This window comes from Saccostrea cucullata, unplaced genomic scaffold (genome assembly GCF_032062105.1).
Source record: "Saccostrea cucullata isolate Sc308-1 unplaced genomic scaffold, CSIRO_AGI_Scuc_v1 ctg476, whole genome shotgun sequence".
Classification (NCBI taxonomy): Eukaryota; Metazoa; Mollusca; class Bivalvia; order Ostreida; family Ostreidae; genus Saccostrea; species Saccostrea cuccullata.
Window position 1 is genome coordinate 313,281 of NW_026928220.1, and position 14,658 is coordinate 327,938.

Consider the following 14,658-nt stretch of genomic DNA (forward strand, 5'->3'; position numbering starts at 1 on the left):
GACAAGACCTTCCCAGTATCCTACCCACAGTGTAGATTTGTAAAGGGACATTGAGAATGAAAGGCTGAATTCATTCTCTGTCAGTAGGAATTTTAAGAACTCCCCATCAGAACGTAGTAGATGAATCTGGTTGTTAACTAGGTCTGTAACAAGAATGTTTGAGAGAGAGTCACACACTACATCAGTTGGGAAAAAACTCTCTGTCAGGTCCTGTCCACGGTAAACAGACCTAATAACGCCAAGCGAAGACATAATCACTAGATCACCTGTAGATATACTTGTACTTGTACACAAATATCACTGTTACTGTTCTGTGTGACACTGCCTGGTAATGTAAACAGTCTGGTGTGACCGTCCTCCTGGTACTCATGCTCATGGATGACGTCACCTGTCACTGTGATGTGTCTCACCAGACGTCTGCTGTGTGACTCCAATTCGTAAACATCTGATTCATTGTCTAATTTATTGTCTCTCAAGGTGACCAGTAGTCCACCGTCCACCGACTGACAGATTCCGAAAGGTACCAGTGGATCTGTACTGATGACAGTAGAGACAGATCTTAATGGTGACTGACAGCTAATGAATGTTTTTCTATTATCAGTAATATAAATATTACCGTTTTCAGTCACACAAATATCATCAGGAGACATTTTAAGTTCACCCAGTTTGGTTCCTTCCTCGTTCACTTTGTCTGTATATTTTGATTCATCTTCTGTTATGTAACATTCATTGGTTATCACCGTCTATCTCTTATACATTTATTAAATTATTTCCATATCGGAATGCGTTCACTGGAATCAAGCCAAAATAGTCCAAATTCAAAGTCCTTCCAAGCAAATTGACAAGTAAGACATCGTTGATTTCACCCCTAATATACATGTACGTTGTTGAAAGTTCAAAGTCTGTCGTATTGATCTCCAGTTCAGACAATATTCTTGTCAGTTCTTTGTGGTTGTCAATCAAGCTGTAATCTGAAATGGTGTCATTGTTCTCTTCGATGAATTCAATTGTATCAATAATTCTCTTTTTCTTCTTCTCTAAATCTGATTTCACATAGCTTAATTGATCATTTTTTTATGGCCAGATTGCCGTTCAATGTTTTTATGACATATTCGAATTTCTGTCAGCCTTGATATTATCTTATCACAATGCATCTGTAACTTTCTAATCTCGGAGACACATAGTTCTTCATTTTCTGCCATCTGTTGTGAAATCTTCTCCATCTTTTCATCAATACCAGGCAAATCCTCTTCCTTGATCTTCTTCAGAAATGGAAGCAGCCATATCCTTCTTCTGATTCCTTCTGTTTGTAGCGTATTCCGATCATGACTTCTATGATTTGTTTTTGCTCACGTTGTTCAAATGAATTCATCACAGTCCTCACATATCATATCAATAGGTAATTCATGGTAATTACACATTTCAATGTGCTTGAAAGAATATCCCAGTGAACAATTTTTTGCGTTACCCATAGCCATGATTGCCTTTTCGAATATGACATACTTTTAGTGTGCGTATTTAATAAACAACAATTGTGTAGTTGGATTTTAAATCTATTCAAAAGACAGGTTACGTGACATGAAGTTGTATAAATTGACATCAAGATAACTAAACCACAACACGAACAAATACATGAGAACTCCTTTATCATAATGATTCTGTTGATTTACAATTGTTATTATATATTTATCATGTTTATATACACTGTATATTAAGATTTATTCACAAAATATTTGACATAGACCTATTTCTGAATTAATAGTAAACAGATCCGACGGCTAGCCACTGTAATCATTTTTGCTTGCTGTCTTTGAAGTTTCTGTTTTAAGCATTTCTTAATTAAATTAATAAAAATGTAATTAATTAATCATTCCATATATTGAACAGAGAGTCAAATGTATAGGATGCAAAGTAAATGGACATATAATCATACAATGGAATTAAATGTACATGGTACCAAAAAAGTCACATACAAAGACTTGTCAGATGTAGAGGGTAGAAAGGGGAATGACAACTGTCACAGTACGGCTAAAATATACTGGATACAAAAATCTATAAATGTATGACAGTGTATCAATAGTAGAAGCCAGAATGAGTCACAATATTGACGAGAAGCGGCCTCAAGCATACAAATATCTAAACATACACGTTCTGTATCAGTATTAAAATATGCAGTCGGAGGGAGTGCGCATGCCCAACATGTAAGACACACATTCCTGGCAGAGGGAGAATTTTTGCCAAAAACCCTGTGAAAAAGTGAAACTCTGAAATTTTAAATGCAGTGATATTAATCAAGATATTCTTCTATGTGTTATGTGCAGATTTAAGTAGTTTACGGAAAGAAATAGATACACCAGAGAGTTGGTAAACTTTTCGGTAAGTCAGTGGCATTTAACTGTTAAACGGTGAGCGATACTCATATACCTAAATACAGTGTTATTCTGTCTTCACAATGGCGGAGATCTCTAAAAAACGACCGCTGGACAAAACAGATGATACGGGTGAATTGTCAATGGAACAAGATGAACAAGGTAAACAGAAAACTGAAGGTTTTCAACTAAGAGAAATTATGCAGGGCATTTCCGGCATACAGACAACGCTAGCTAATTTCATGATACGACTCGATGGTCAGGGCAAGCATCTAGATGACATTACTAAAGAAATTAGAGCGAAGAACGGTATTCAGGAGAGGCTGAGAATGTCCAGGAGCAGGCCAATGATACTATCTACCTCGTAACAGAGTTGCAGGACAATCAGAAGAAAATGGAGAGAGAATTAAATAGACTCAGGGACTACGTAGTTAAGCTTGAATATCGTGTGAACACGCAAAATAATCAAATTATCGACCTCAAATCAAGATCAATGGAGAACAATATTATTATTATCAGTGGGTTGGAGGAAAAAAAGTCCAGAGAGAAAGTCCCCGGAAAATCTTGCTAATTTTCTTAGAAATGTTTTCATGTCTGAAATGGGGATGGAAGAGGCAACAGTTAACGAACTCCGAATAAACAAACTTTTCCGCATGGGAGAGTATGATGTACAAAGAAAGTTCCCGAGACCCATCTGTGTACAATTCAGTGATAAGACACAAAAAGACCTTGTGTTGAAGCATATTAAAGTCTTGAAAGAAAAAGAATCAGTTATAAGAGTAGCACAGCAGCAGCCGGAAGAGATCCGAGAGAGGAGAAAGCAACTCTACGAAGTTCAAAAGAAGTATGCGGAACGCAGTATCGAGTCAAAAATCAAGGGTGATAAACTTGTATTTACGCAAAGCAACTCCGTTTACCGGGAGAAAGTCGGACCTTTGCCTACCGCAGACGAAGTGATCACAGATGACGTGGTAAATACTGCAGTTAGTACAGGGAAGTCCATAGAAGATAACGGGAACCGGTTCATAGCACACGCTACACAGGTCGACTCCTACAAACAGATCAAGAAATCGCTGGTGGATATCATGCGTGTCGAGACTGTGCCAAGCGCGAGTCACAATATTTACGCCTACCGTTTCTCAAGTAGTGATGGAGTGGTGCACGAAGGTTCAAATGACGATGGAGAGCATGGAGCCGGTAGGTTGCTATTAAAAACGCTGGCCGATAACGAAATTAACAATGCACTTGTAGTTGTGTCAAGATGGCACGGAAATAACATCGGACCCCGTCGCTTCTCGCACATTAAGGAAGCAGGTCTCGGTGCGGCAAAGAAGTTACCAGTCTCAGTTTAATATAGGCCTATATCTTTCAATCTCGCATAAAAGGTGAACTCCGACTGTTATTTGAGTGGACCACTATCTTGAATCAATCTTATTACCGATAACAGTGTTTCAAAGTGAAATAAACATCAGGTGTGTTTATTGAAATATTCCGGAATATTTTTTTCTACCTAATTATTCCGGCTTTTTTTTGAAATGTTATATTTCCTGTTTTGTTTTTCGCATTTGGTAAACAATTTTCTTTTCATTTCCAATATTGCCTGGTGTTAACATAATATGTGAATATATTATTTGACTTAAATACCACATAACAATGGGGGAATATATGCACATAGTCTCCATAATATCAAACAAATATATACATTATCTAATTGATACAAAATAGTCAAGTTATGATTTGTTTAAAACCAGAGTTTTCTCTGTTATTGTTTAAGTTATTAAACTTTTATCATAACTTTCTATGCTCATATCCTTTTTCGCTATTAAATAGAAAAGTCTTTGTGCATAGTATCTCTACAATCCGTTAGCATTTTCATTTTTATAAAATGTGCCTACTTCCAATTTATTATCATAACTTTTAAAAAGTTTTTGTAAAATCCCCCCTCCAAATAATCAACAACAAGAGGCATGTCTTTTTTTCCCATACTTTTTGAACTTCTTTCCAATTATTTGTTTTCGACAACTGGGGGTCAGCATTATTCCTATCATCATACAGACATTTATGGGACATAGGGAAAATAACATAAAAATACTGTCAGTAAACTGCCAAGGCCTGGGAATATGAAAGGCACTGGCAAAAAATCTGTGATGTACTTTAAAAAAAATCATTTGTTTTTATGGTAAAATGTAATTATATGCTAATTTTAAGGATTTACATTAGCTAATAATAAATATTTGAATGCATTTTTCTACTACTGCTGACCCCCCCCCCCTTTTTTTTTCTTTTAAAAAAATAAAATAACTTTCACGGTTACAAGTAAACTTTGTACTGTTGTAAACTAACGAAATTATCAAGACATTTACCGTGTATATGTATATTTGTTTATATGCTTTGCTTATATATATAGTTTGCTTTGTATACTTGTGAAAGCCAATTAAAAAAAAATCTATGCATTCTGCCTCACTATAAATTTTGCCCTTTATTTTCATTCCCATTTATCTCTGTTCATGATTAGTACACTGTGCAAACCTCTGTCTCTCGAAAACAACGTTATATTATACGACTGCATGTCAGATTATGCAGGATTCACTGTATTGAATAAAAAGATCTAAATATATTATGTAATAATCAATGAATATGACTTTCAATTAAGATTAAAATAAGCATTGGTTATTTTTTTTTGTTAAATGTTAGCAAAATTGATAAATGTCTTCCATTTATACATGTACTAAACGATATTAATGACTAAGTTGTTCATATCTGCTATTCAAGGACTGTTTTGTCAGCAGCATATCTCATGAATTATCAATTCACACCATTTATTTTCCCACCTTTGATGGCATTTAGCTGTACAAACATATACATGAATTTCAAGGGCACCATATGTAAAGATTATCAAAGACAGATTTTGTTATAGCGGGGCTTTAATATTGAGTCCTCAGATTATGGCATTTATTTATTGTTATTTCTATGAATGATATTAAGGGGGATGTACGGCCACCTTTAGTGCAGTGAGAACAAGATGTAAACTATAAATTTTAAGTCCTTATAAAAAAAATACAATAAATATGCATAACTGAATACATGTTGTGCATATATAATCTATACTTTAGCAGAAAAATGCTTTTGAGATACTCCTTAGAACTGCGCAGCTATATAATTTAGCAGAGCCTTAAAAAATCCACAAAAAAATATGCAAACTGTGCATTAATGTTCTCTCTACAACCATTTGTTGAGAAAATGTCTAAATTTCACACTTTTAACTGGTAATTTCAAGTTCAAAACAAGTTACGGTTGTCTTCAAAATGAGTGTAAAGAACCATGAAAGTAGTTCATGGATAGCAGCACGTGGTCTATTTTTAGCACAGAATTTTGTTTTCCAGACCTCTTCTTAATTAATATGGAGGGACATAACAAGTAGAAGAGAATTACAGTTGCAAAATATTTCAAATCATATAAACACTTTTAAAAGAGGAAATGTGTTATAGTGTGGCTTAAAGTAATCTATTTAGTATTATTATCGAACAGTTGTTAAATAGTGTACGTATTGATATAAAAAAAAAATCTTAAACTCTTTGATTCCAGGTAAGGAAAAATGAGCACCATCAAAGTTAAAAATAAAGAGTTTGTAAGTTTGCCACAGATAACTTATAATATCTTTCAAAAGTATAATTATCACCATTGAAACACAAAGAAATTAAACACATAAAATCGATATGAATGACCTTGTTTTAGTACCTACTAGTACGAGGGGTGATCAAAAAGTTCGCGAAATCTCTATACATGTGTATCTACAAAAACAATTTAGATTAGAAACAAATTTGGTGCACACATAGCCAAACACAAATTCTATAAATAGCATATTCTGAATAAAGTTTTGCTCACAATGTGAAAATGACGTCATTATGCAATTGTGACGAAAAATGGTTGTCTCAAACTCGTCCAACAAACGACTAAAATATTTATGGTATATCTTTAAAATGCCTTTGAAGTAGCGTACAAGAATTTGTTCACAGTTTATTAAGACAAATGACTTCCTATAAATTCATCAATGACTGAATAGATCGTTTTAGTAAAGGAAGGCAGATGGTTAGATATGATACTTGTTATGTTGCCCGGTGAAAGCAAGTTTGAAAAGGGATGTGTTTTTAATTAAGCAATATGCTATCAAAGACCTCCAATTTACACTTTAAAAAATACTTGAATATTTCAACAATAATATAACTATCAAATACCTAAGATATCGTTTACTTTTTGATCAACCCTCGTATACTCTGTCAAATAAACATTTACAATTTTCATTACAGCGTATCAACATTTGAAAAGGAATGAAATCATTCAGACTGGGTTAGAAGATTTAATGAATAAAAAAATTTTTTTCTATTGGCACATTTTGTCAAAATAACAATTTTACAGAGTAAAGAAAAAAAATCAACATAATTAAATATTTTATACCATCTTTAAAATGACGTTTGGTGGTCCTCTCAACTCAGGGAAAAATTATTGGGTCGGTATTTATAGGTGAGAAAAAAAATTCCTTGAAATTTAAACATATTTGTTGACGGAAGAAAAAAAAACACCGTGTAATGGGATGTAAACAAAATTGAGTCGGGCCATTTCTAGGCAGTAGATCGGGGGAGAGGGCAACTAAATATTTTTAATAACAAATGGTCTTATAAAGCTAGTACATGTTCCATCATATACTTAGTAATGCAAACTTTTTGAATCTTCGGCACTTTTTTGAAAAATTTCGGGGGTTGGGGGGTTGGTTTAGCCTCTCACTTTTTTGCGATGATAGACATAGCATATGCAATGGACCTTTCTTTGCAAACATTGTGCTTGCTTCTAAATTTCAAAGAAACAACTCAATATATTTTATCAAGCTTCGTATGTTCAATGAGAGAGAGCTTACAACGTTGTCAACATAATGAGACATGATGCGTTTTTATGTCCAAACATTACTCCATACAATGTGTGGGTCATTGCAAACAATCTAGCTATTTATGTGAGGTGCCTGAAGGAAATCTTATAACTGCCTATGTTTTCTATCTAACTGCTAAACAAAATAGACATATGTACCAACTTTTCGAATGTAAGACATGTAATAACACTTTGTTTTTCATGCACCGCATATTGTTTAACATTTTCAAATTAAATGCTAAGCATCCTCCTTGCAGTGCCCCATTTGAAAATAACTTCTATCGCCACAGAAAAAAGACCCGACGTAAACACATATGTTTAGGACATTTTTTATCTTTTTTCTTGAGTTTTAAAGAAACCAACAAATTATCAAGACTTGTTCCATGAAATATTAAATATAATCATGGTAATAAACACATCTATCCACAGCAGATATACGCACATGCCAACCACGTGCTCAGTGGAATGATATTAACGAGGAAACTCGAGCTGTAAACAGAACAGTTTTTCCCGATTTGCTGAAGTGGGGTTAAAATCGCGTTTTTTCATTAATCAGACCACGCGATATTACAAATTAAAGTAGTTCGTTATATAACCTAAGGATTATTACTAAATAATTTCTTGTCTTGATGCTGTTATGGTCGCATTTATTCTAAACTCAATGTTATTTGAACTCTGTGTGACAGAGGAATGGCGGTCGAAATAAACACATGGCCTCAGGAATACACCCATATGAAAAATCAAATTTTCAAGAATTATGGATAATGACAAGAAAAAAAGCGAAACAAATGGTTGTAGCCATATTATCAATTAATCAAACTAACATCATTTTCAATGCATTTTTCATCTCATGAATGCTGTAGCTGCGCAGTTCTAACATGATTAATTTCCTCCTAATTAAGACAAAATAAACTTAATTATTTACTAATTTTGGTCTCTAACAGTAGGTAATTAGTGCATTAGCACTTTGAGTAACTTTGGGCTAGTTTGGTAGAGTATTAAGCGCATTCTTGGTATTTCTTAGTTTACACCAGACTAGATCCAATATGGCTTGTATTTCACTGCAAAATAAAATTGTAGATTTAGACTTAAAAAATGTGGAGACAAATTTAAATTCCATGAGGACTTCCATGTCGATTTCAATAGTCCTTACAAGAAGCCGCACAAGATTTACATGCATATTTTGCCTTCTTAGCGTCAGACACGGAGACAGATGCGCACGAGATTTGCATGCGTATTAGGCCTTTTAGCTCCTGACCTATCGACCTGCCTAATTTACATTCCGGTAGAATTATCAAGAAATCAACTCCGCTAACTTTCAAAGGGTTATCACAGAGAAAAAAAATTAGAAATGGAAATATTTCATTTTACATTGTGTACTCAAACACTTTAACAAATCCTCCCGTGTATCCCACCCACAGTGTAGACTTGTATAGGGTCAGTGAGTATGCACTGTTTACTTCATTCTCCTGGAGTAAGAACTTTAGGAACTCCCCGTCAGGATTCAGTAGATGAATCTGTTTGTTGTTACAGTCAGAAACAAGGATGTTATAGAGGGAGTCACACACTATATCAGATGGATTTAAGCTCTCTTTCAGGTTCTGTCCACTGTAGACAGACTTTATATGACCAGAGGGAGACAGAATCACTAGTTCACCTGTCGTATCACTTGAACGGTTCACAACACAGATGTTACTGTTCTGTGTGACTTTGTATGGCATTGTAAACAGTCTGGTCTACCGTCCTCCTGGTATTCATACTCATGGATGACATCACCTGTCATCGTGATGTGTCTCATCAGACGTCTGCTGTGTGACACTATTTTGTAACGATCTGATTCCTTGCCCATCAAGGTGACCAGTAGTCCACCGTCCACTGATTGACAGATTCCATCTGGTAACAGTGGATCTGTACTGATGACTGTAGAGACAGATCCTGATGGTGACAGACAGCTGATGGACTTTTTTCTGAAATCAGTGAAATAAACATCACCAGTATCAGTCACACACATGTCATTAGGAGTGATACTAAATCTACTTTCTTTTACACCTTGCTGGTTGACTTTTTCTACATAATTTGAATAAATTTCATATAGGTAACATTGGTCGTCACTGTTAGTCTCCAAAGTGTATATTGCTTTATCTCCATATTGAAAGGAGTTTATCTGAGTCACACTAATATCTAAATCTACAGTTTTTCCAACCACAGAATCAAGAAAGTCTTGATTATTGATTTCACCTCTTACACCGTGTATATCCCAACATGCGGGGTGTATACTATGTTATGCGCGGGGTGTATGCTTCCGAAGCGAGAGAAAAGGGGTCAATGTAGGTTCTTTGTCCATTTTCTCAACTTACGGATATTTTTCGCCAGAAAACATATGCCTAACGGAAGAAAGCATTATCTAAGGAGTGTATGGATACCAATGAATCCACTGGATACCTTCTAGTTTTATCAAACACCTCATCACAATTCCGAGGATCGGAGCAAGATTGACGCTACACTGTGTTTATGATCAAATATCAGAAGAAAGCTTTGCTTTATTACCACTTTTATATTATTGTTAAATACATGTTTACTATATAAACGTTTGTACAAATTGTCAGTAAATAAAACAATTCGTATATAAAGATATTGACGAAAAATCAATGTTGTGTCCGGGGTGTATGCAACATGTTGTACGCGGGGTGTATACCCCATATTTTTCTTAGGATTGTTAGTGTGAAGTATCTATGGAAATATTATTTACAAAGGTTTATAGGCGACAGGTAGTGTTGATAAAGACCTTAATACTAATGCCGAACCAAAACGTAAAGTCCATAAACTTACTGAAGTATAAAACAAATTAACTAAATTAAAAAAAAAAATAAAGGAATAAAAAAAAATTAAATTAAAAACAAACTAGCATAATCAAACATAATAGGTGCTAGATGTGTAAGGAGCGATTGATATCTGAATTAATGCTACACTGTATAGATGGCGCAATGTTCTAAATCTACGTAATCATAACATATCCCCACTCCTCTATCACTGCATTGAGGACACTTTGTCTTTTCTTCGGATCGTTTTAATCTAAATATTTAGCCTGTTAAAAATAATAGCAACACTACATGAATGGTGTATTATGAATAAATCTCTTTTTTGTTTCTGCACCTTTATGTTATCAATACATGTTTTCTTAAGCATTTATGACACTGGTCAGAGATGTAGAATCTTTTTGAAGGGGGACCAAAAAAAACATTGACACAAGTTGACTGGCTATAAGAATTGGGGGGGGGGGGGGGGTCTTATCAATCTCAAAACTCCTATTTCAGATGGGATTGAAGGTCCCATATTTTTCAGTAACAATTCTCCTTTTTTTACTTTATAATCATTGCATTTGGCTATGCTGCAAGAAAAGGGGGCGGGGACTTGACTTTCTATGAACATTTTCTGTAGTGAAAAGTTGTGTCTGGAACAAAAGGGGGTGATATTACGTGTTTGTATGATATATTAAATTAATTTTGTCTTCAGTTTTTGCAATATGTGGACTCATTTTTAGCTCACCTCAACGAAGTTGGGGGAGCTTATGTGATACCCTCGGCGTCGGTGTCGGCGTCGGTGTCGGCGTCGGCGTCGGCGCCCCGGGGTTTAAAGGTTAAGTTTTTTGGAGCAGTTTTCTTTTTAAGTACTTCTATGTCCTATATTGATTAGACATGCATGGAAGATGTTGCTAGTGTGTTTCATTGTCAAAGTTTCAGATGCTGCAATTTCAGCAAAGATATGACCAGGTTAATGTTTTTGGTGCAGGTTAACATTTTTGGTGCAGTTTTTGGTGTAGGTCTCATTTCCGAGTAACTATAAGCCCTATGTTGACCAAACTTACATGGATGATACATCTTAGGATGCATACTACCAGCCTTGCTTCGGATGCTGAATCTGACCTACATTTTCCGGTTGAGTGAACAGGTCAAAGTTTTTGGTGATGGTTTCATTTTGAAGATACTTTGAGCCCTATAATGACCAAACTTGCATGGATGGTACATCTTAGGATGTATTCTACTAAACTTGCTTCGGATGCTGAATCTGACCTACATTTTCCGGTTGAGTGAACAGGTTAAAGTTTTTGGTGCAGGTTTCATTTCCAAGTTACTATGAGACATATAATGACCAAACTTACATGGATGATACATCTTAGGATGCATACTACCAGCCTTGCTTCGGATGCTGAATCTGACCTACATTTACCGGTTGAGTGAACAGGTTAAAGTTTTTGGTGAAGGTTTCATTTCGAGATACGTTGAGCCCTATAATGACCAAACTTGCATGGATGGTACATCTTATGATGTTATCTACTCGACTTGCTTTGGATGCTGAATCCGACCTACATTTTCCGGTTGAGTGAACAGGTTAAACTTTTGGTGCAGGTTTCATTTCCAAGTTACTATGAGACATATAATGACCAAACTTGCATGGATTGTACATCTTAGGATGCATATTACAAGTCCTGCTTGGATGCTGAATCTGACTTTCATTTTCCGGTTGAGTAAACAGGTTTAAATTTTTGGTGAAGGTTTCATTTCCAAGGTACAGTACTATGAACCCTATAACAACTAAATTGCATGGATGGTACATCTTAGGATGCATACTACCTGACTTGCTTTGGATGCTGAATCTGACATAAAATTTCTGGACGAGTAAACATGTTAAAGTTTATGGTGCAGGATTCATTTCCAAGTAACTTTGAGCCCTATAAAGACCAAACTTGCATGGATGGTACATCTAAGGGTGCATTCTACTAGGCTGGCTCGGATGCTGAATTTCTCTGACCTACATTTTCTGGATTAGTGGAAAGATTAATTATTTTATACAGGTTTCATTTGCAAGTAACTTTAAGCCCTATGTTGACCAAACTTGCATGGATGATACATCTTAGGATGCACACTAATGGACTTGCTTCAGATGCTGAATTGACATACATTTTCCAGATAATTGACCTCGTAAAAGTTATGGGTGCAAGTCTATCATCAAGAAACTATAAGGCTTATATAAACCAGTTGCACAAATGATGCATCATGGGATGAAAACTCTCAATCTTGCTTCAGATGCTGGATTTTAATCACATTTTCATGATTAAGAACTAGTTTTTGGTTTTCATATAGGTCTATTCCAAAGTATCAAATTTGCATAAATTTTGCATTTTTGGATGTACACTTTTTGTTGGTTAATTGTGTGACTTAATTTGCCTTACTTAAAGACAACACACGTTGAGGTGAGCTCTGTAATCTCTGATTACCTATGTTTCTTTATCTGAAAAGATTTCATATTTTACAAAAAACAATGAACATGTAAAGCCAGCTATAAAAATGCACATTTGTAATAAGGGACGACAATTTTCTGAGGGCATTCACAATTGAAAAAAAAAACTGTTTTGGGTACAATTATAATTTTACGTTGATGTGTAATTAATGTCAATTAATGTTCACCCCTCCTCTAATTTATTATCGTATATACATGAAGTAAAGTTTAACCCCCCCCCCCCCCTAAAAAAAACCTAAGACACAAACACTCCCTCTCCGGGCCCATTCTTAGAAAATATGTACTCAGTACAATACAATGCCTCAATATAAAACAAATAGTTTACTGTCAAACGTGAGCTCCTGGGGCAAAGTACACAGCATATAGATATTTCATGAAATAATTATGCAGTGTTTATGACATTACAAAAACATAAATATTTTCAATAAAGGGGTGTGGAAATAACGAACAGTATTTAATCTCAAAGTCCAATACAAAAAAAACAATACAAAACAAGTGCAGAGCAAACATGGACCTCCAAAACATCAAAGGAAGGATCAGGTGCCATTGAGGAGTGAGCATCCCTACTGACCAGTCACTTCCGCCGTGTGTCGTGTTGTCATGATCGTGAAATAACGGAAAATGTCTAATATTCAGAGTATAAATAATGGTCTTACAATTGGTATGAAAACGTCAGTCAGCATTTGACTCAATGATAAATTGTATTTGCTGACAAGGTCATTGTATCGACCATATAACCTACGAAATGATGACTTTAAACGAGACTGCTGATATTCTTGCTTCATCGACTTTCTTGTCAATAATATACCTCGTTTAAGAAATTGTTCATAGGTAGAGCAGCATGCTCTTGCGTATCGAATCAACTTAGATATATACACTCCATATGCAGTATCATTTTAAAAAATGTTGAAAAAGGTTAAACAGAAATTATTAGAAAATGTTAAATGTTCAAAATGATGCATGTGTGAAGCATTTATTAAGGAATAATATGAATAATTTGTCTTTAAATTGAGGGGATGAATTGTTGGTCATCACATGAAAAAGTTGAACAAAGTACCCTGTACATTTACTTCCATGTGCATGCAAAGTCAAAAGTACGATTTTTTTTTCAGTAAATCGAATTCATGAACCTGAAGTTGTGCTATTGCAAAACTGGTGAATAATTTAAAAAATAAATATAACTTTCACAAAAGTCAATTGTTAAGAATATTTTTAATGATATTTCAGACAATGATACTATAAAGTAAAGAGAGGGGTATACACCCCGCGTACAACATGTTGCATACACCCCGGACAGAACATTGATTTTTCGTCAATATCTTTGTATACGAACTGTTTTATTTACTGACAATTTGTACAAACGTTTATATAGTAAACACGTATTTAACAATAATATAAAAGTGATGATAAAGCAAAGATTTCTTCTGATATTTGATCATAAACACAGTGTAGCGTCAATCTTGCTCCGATCCTCGGAATTGTGTTGAGGTGTTTGACAAAACTAGAAGGTATCCAGTGGATTCATTGGTATCCATATACTCCTTAGATAATGCTTTCTTCCGTAGGCATATGTTTTCTGGCGAAAAATATCTGTAAATTGAGAAAATGGAAAAAGATCTACATTGACCCCTTTTCTCTCGCTTCGGAAGCTTACACCCCGCGCACAACATAGTATACACCCCGCATGCTGGGATATACACGGTGTCTTATGAATCTCTCTGAATGTTCACATTTTGTCATACATGTCATATGAACCTCCAATTCAGGCAACATTTTAGTCAGTTCTCTGTGGTTGTCAATTAAACTGTAATTTGACATGGTGCTGTTGTTCTCCTCCATGAATTCCACTGTGTCAACAATTCCTTTCTTCTTCTTCTCTAACTCAGATTTCACATGGTTCAGTTGATCATTCTTCTTAACCAAATTGTTTCTCAGTGTTTGTTTATGATGTTTTCTGGCCATTATCTCATCAACATGTTGTTGTCCATGTAGTCTTTTAATCTCAGTGTCACACAGTTCTTTATTTCTGTCATCTGTTGTGAAATCTTCTCCCTCTTCTCATCAATTCCAG

At 35.0% G+C, this 14,658-nt stretch overlaps 2 protein-coding genes and 1 pseudogene across 2 annotated transcripts; 1 reads left to right on the forward strand and 2 right to left on the reverse strand.

The window, feature by feature from the left end:
• Positions 1–257: 257 nt before the first annotated feature.
• On the reverse strand, positions 258–1,478 carry LOC134276816 (uncharacterized). Its single transcript, XM_062759107.1, has 4 exons — positions 1,469–1,478; positions 1,148–1,303; positions 867–1,043; positions 258–712 (listed from the first exon to the last, which is right to left on the reverse strand). The coding sequence occupies exons 1-4, from the start codon at positions 1,476–1,478 to the stop codon at positions 258–260; spliced, it is 798 nt and encodes a 265-aa protein (XP_062615091.1).
• A 1,091-nt stretch (positions 1,479–2,569) lies between these two features.
• On the forward strand, positions 2,570–3,721 carry LOC134276804 (protein IMPACT homolog; annotated as a pseudogene).
• Positions 3,722–8,656: 4,935 nt separating this feature from the next.
• On the reverse strand, positions 8,657–14,549 carry LOC134276817 (uncharacterized). The gene is made up of 3 exons (XM_062759109.1): positions 14,242–14,549; positions 9,030–9,256; positions 8,657–8,946 (listed from the first exon to the last, which is right to left on the reverse strand). The coding sequence occupies exons 1-3, from the start codon at positions 14,547–14,549 to the stop codon at positions 8,657–8,659; spliced, it is 825 nt and encodes a 274-aa protein (XP_062615093.1).
• Between the last annotated feature and the right edge of the window lie 109 nt (positions 14,550–14,658).

Bases quoted from the DNA above. Each gene is read 5' to 3' on its own strand.
- LOC134276816 (XM_062759107.1), bottom strand. The intron at 1,044-1,147 runs GTGATAAGATAA...ATGTGAAATCAG, and splicing joins TAGAAAGTTACAGATGCATT to ATTTAGAGAAGAAGAAAAAG. The intron at 713-866 runs GTGAAATCAACG...GTTACATAACAG, and splicing joins AACGTACATGTATATTAGGG to AAGATGAATCAAAATATACA.
- LOC134276817 (XM_062759109.1), bottom strand. From the start codon at position 14,549: ATGGCCAGAAAACATCATAAACAAACACTGAGAAACAATTTGGTTAAG. The intron at 9,257-14,241 runs GTAAGCTTCCGA...CACTGATTTCAG, and splicing joins TACTATGTTGTGCGCGGGGT to AAAAAAGTCCATCAGCTGTC. The intron at 8,947-9,029 runs GTAGACCAGACT...GTGATACGACAG, and splicing joins GTATGAATACCAGGAGGACG to GTGAACTAGTGATTCTGTCT.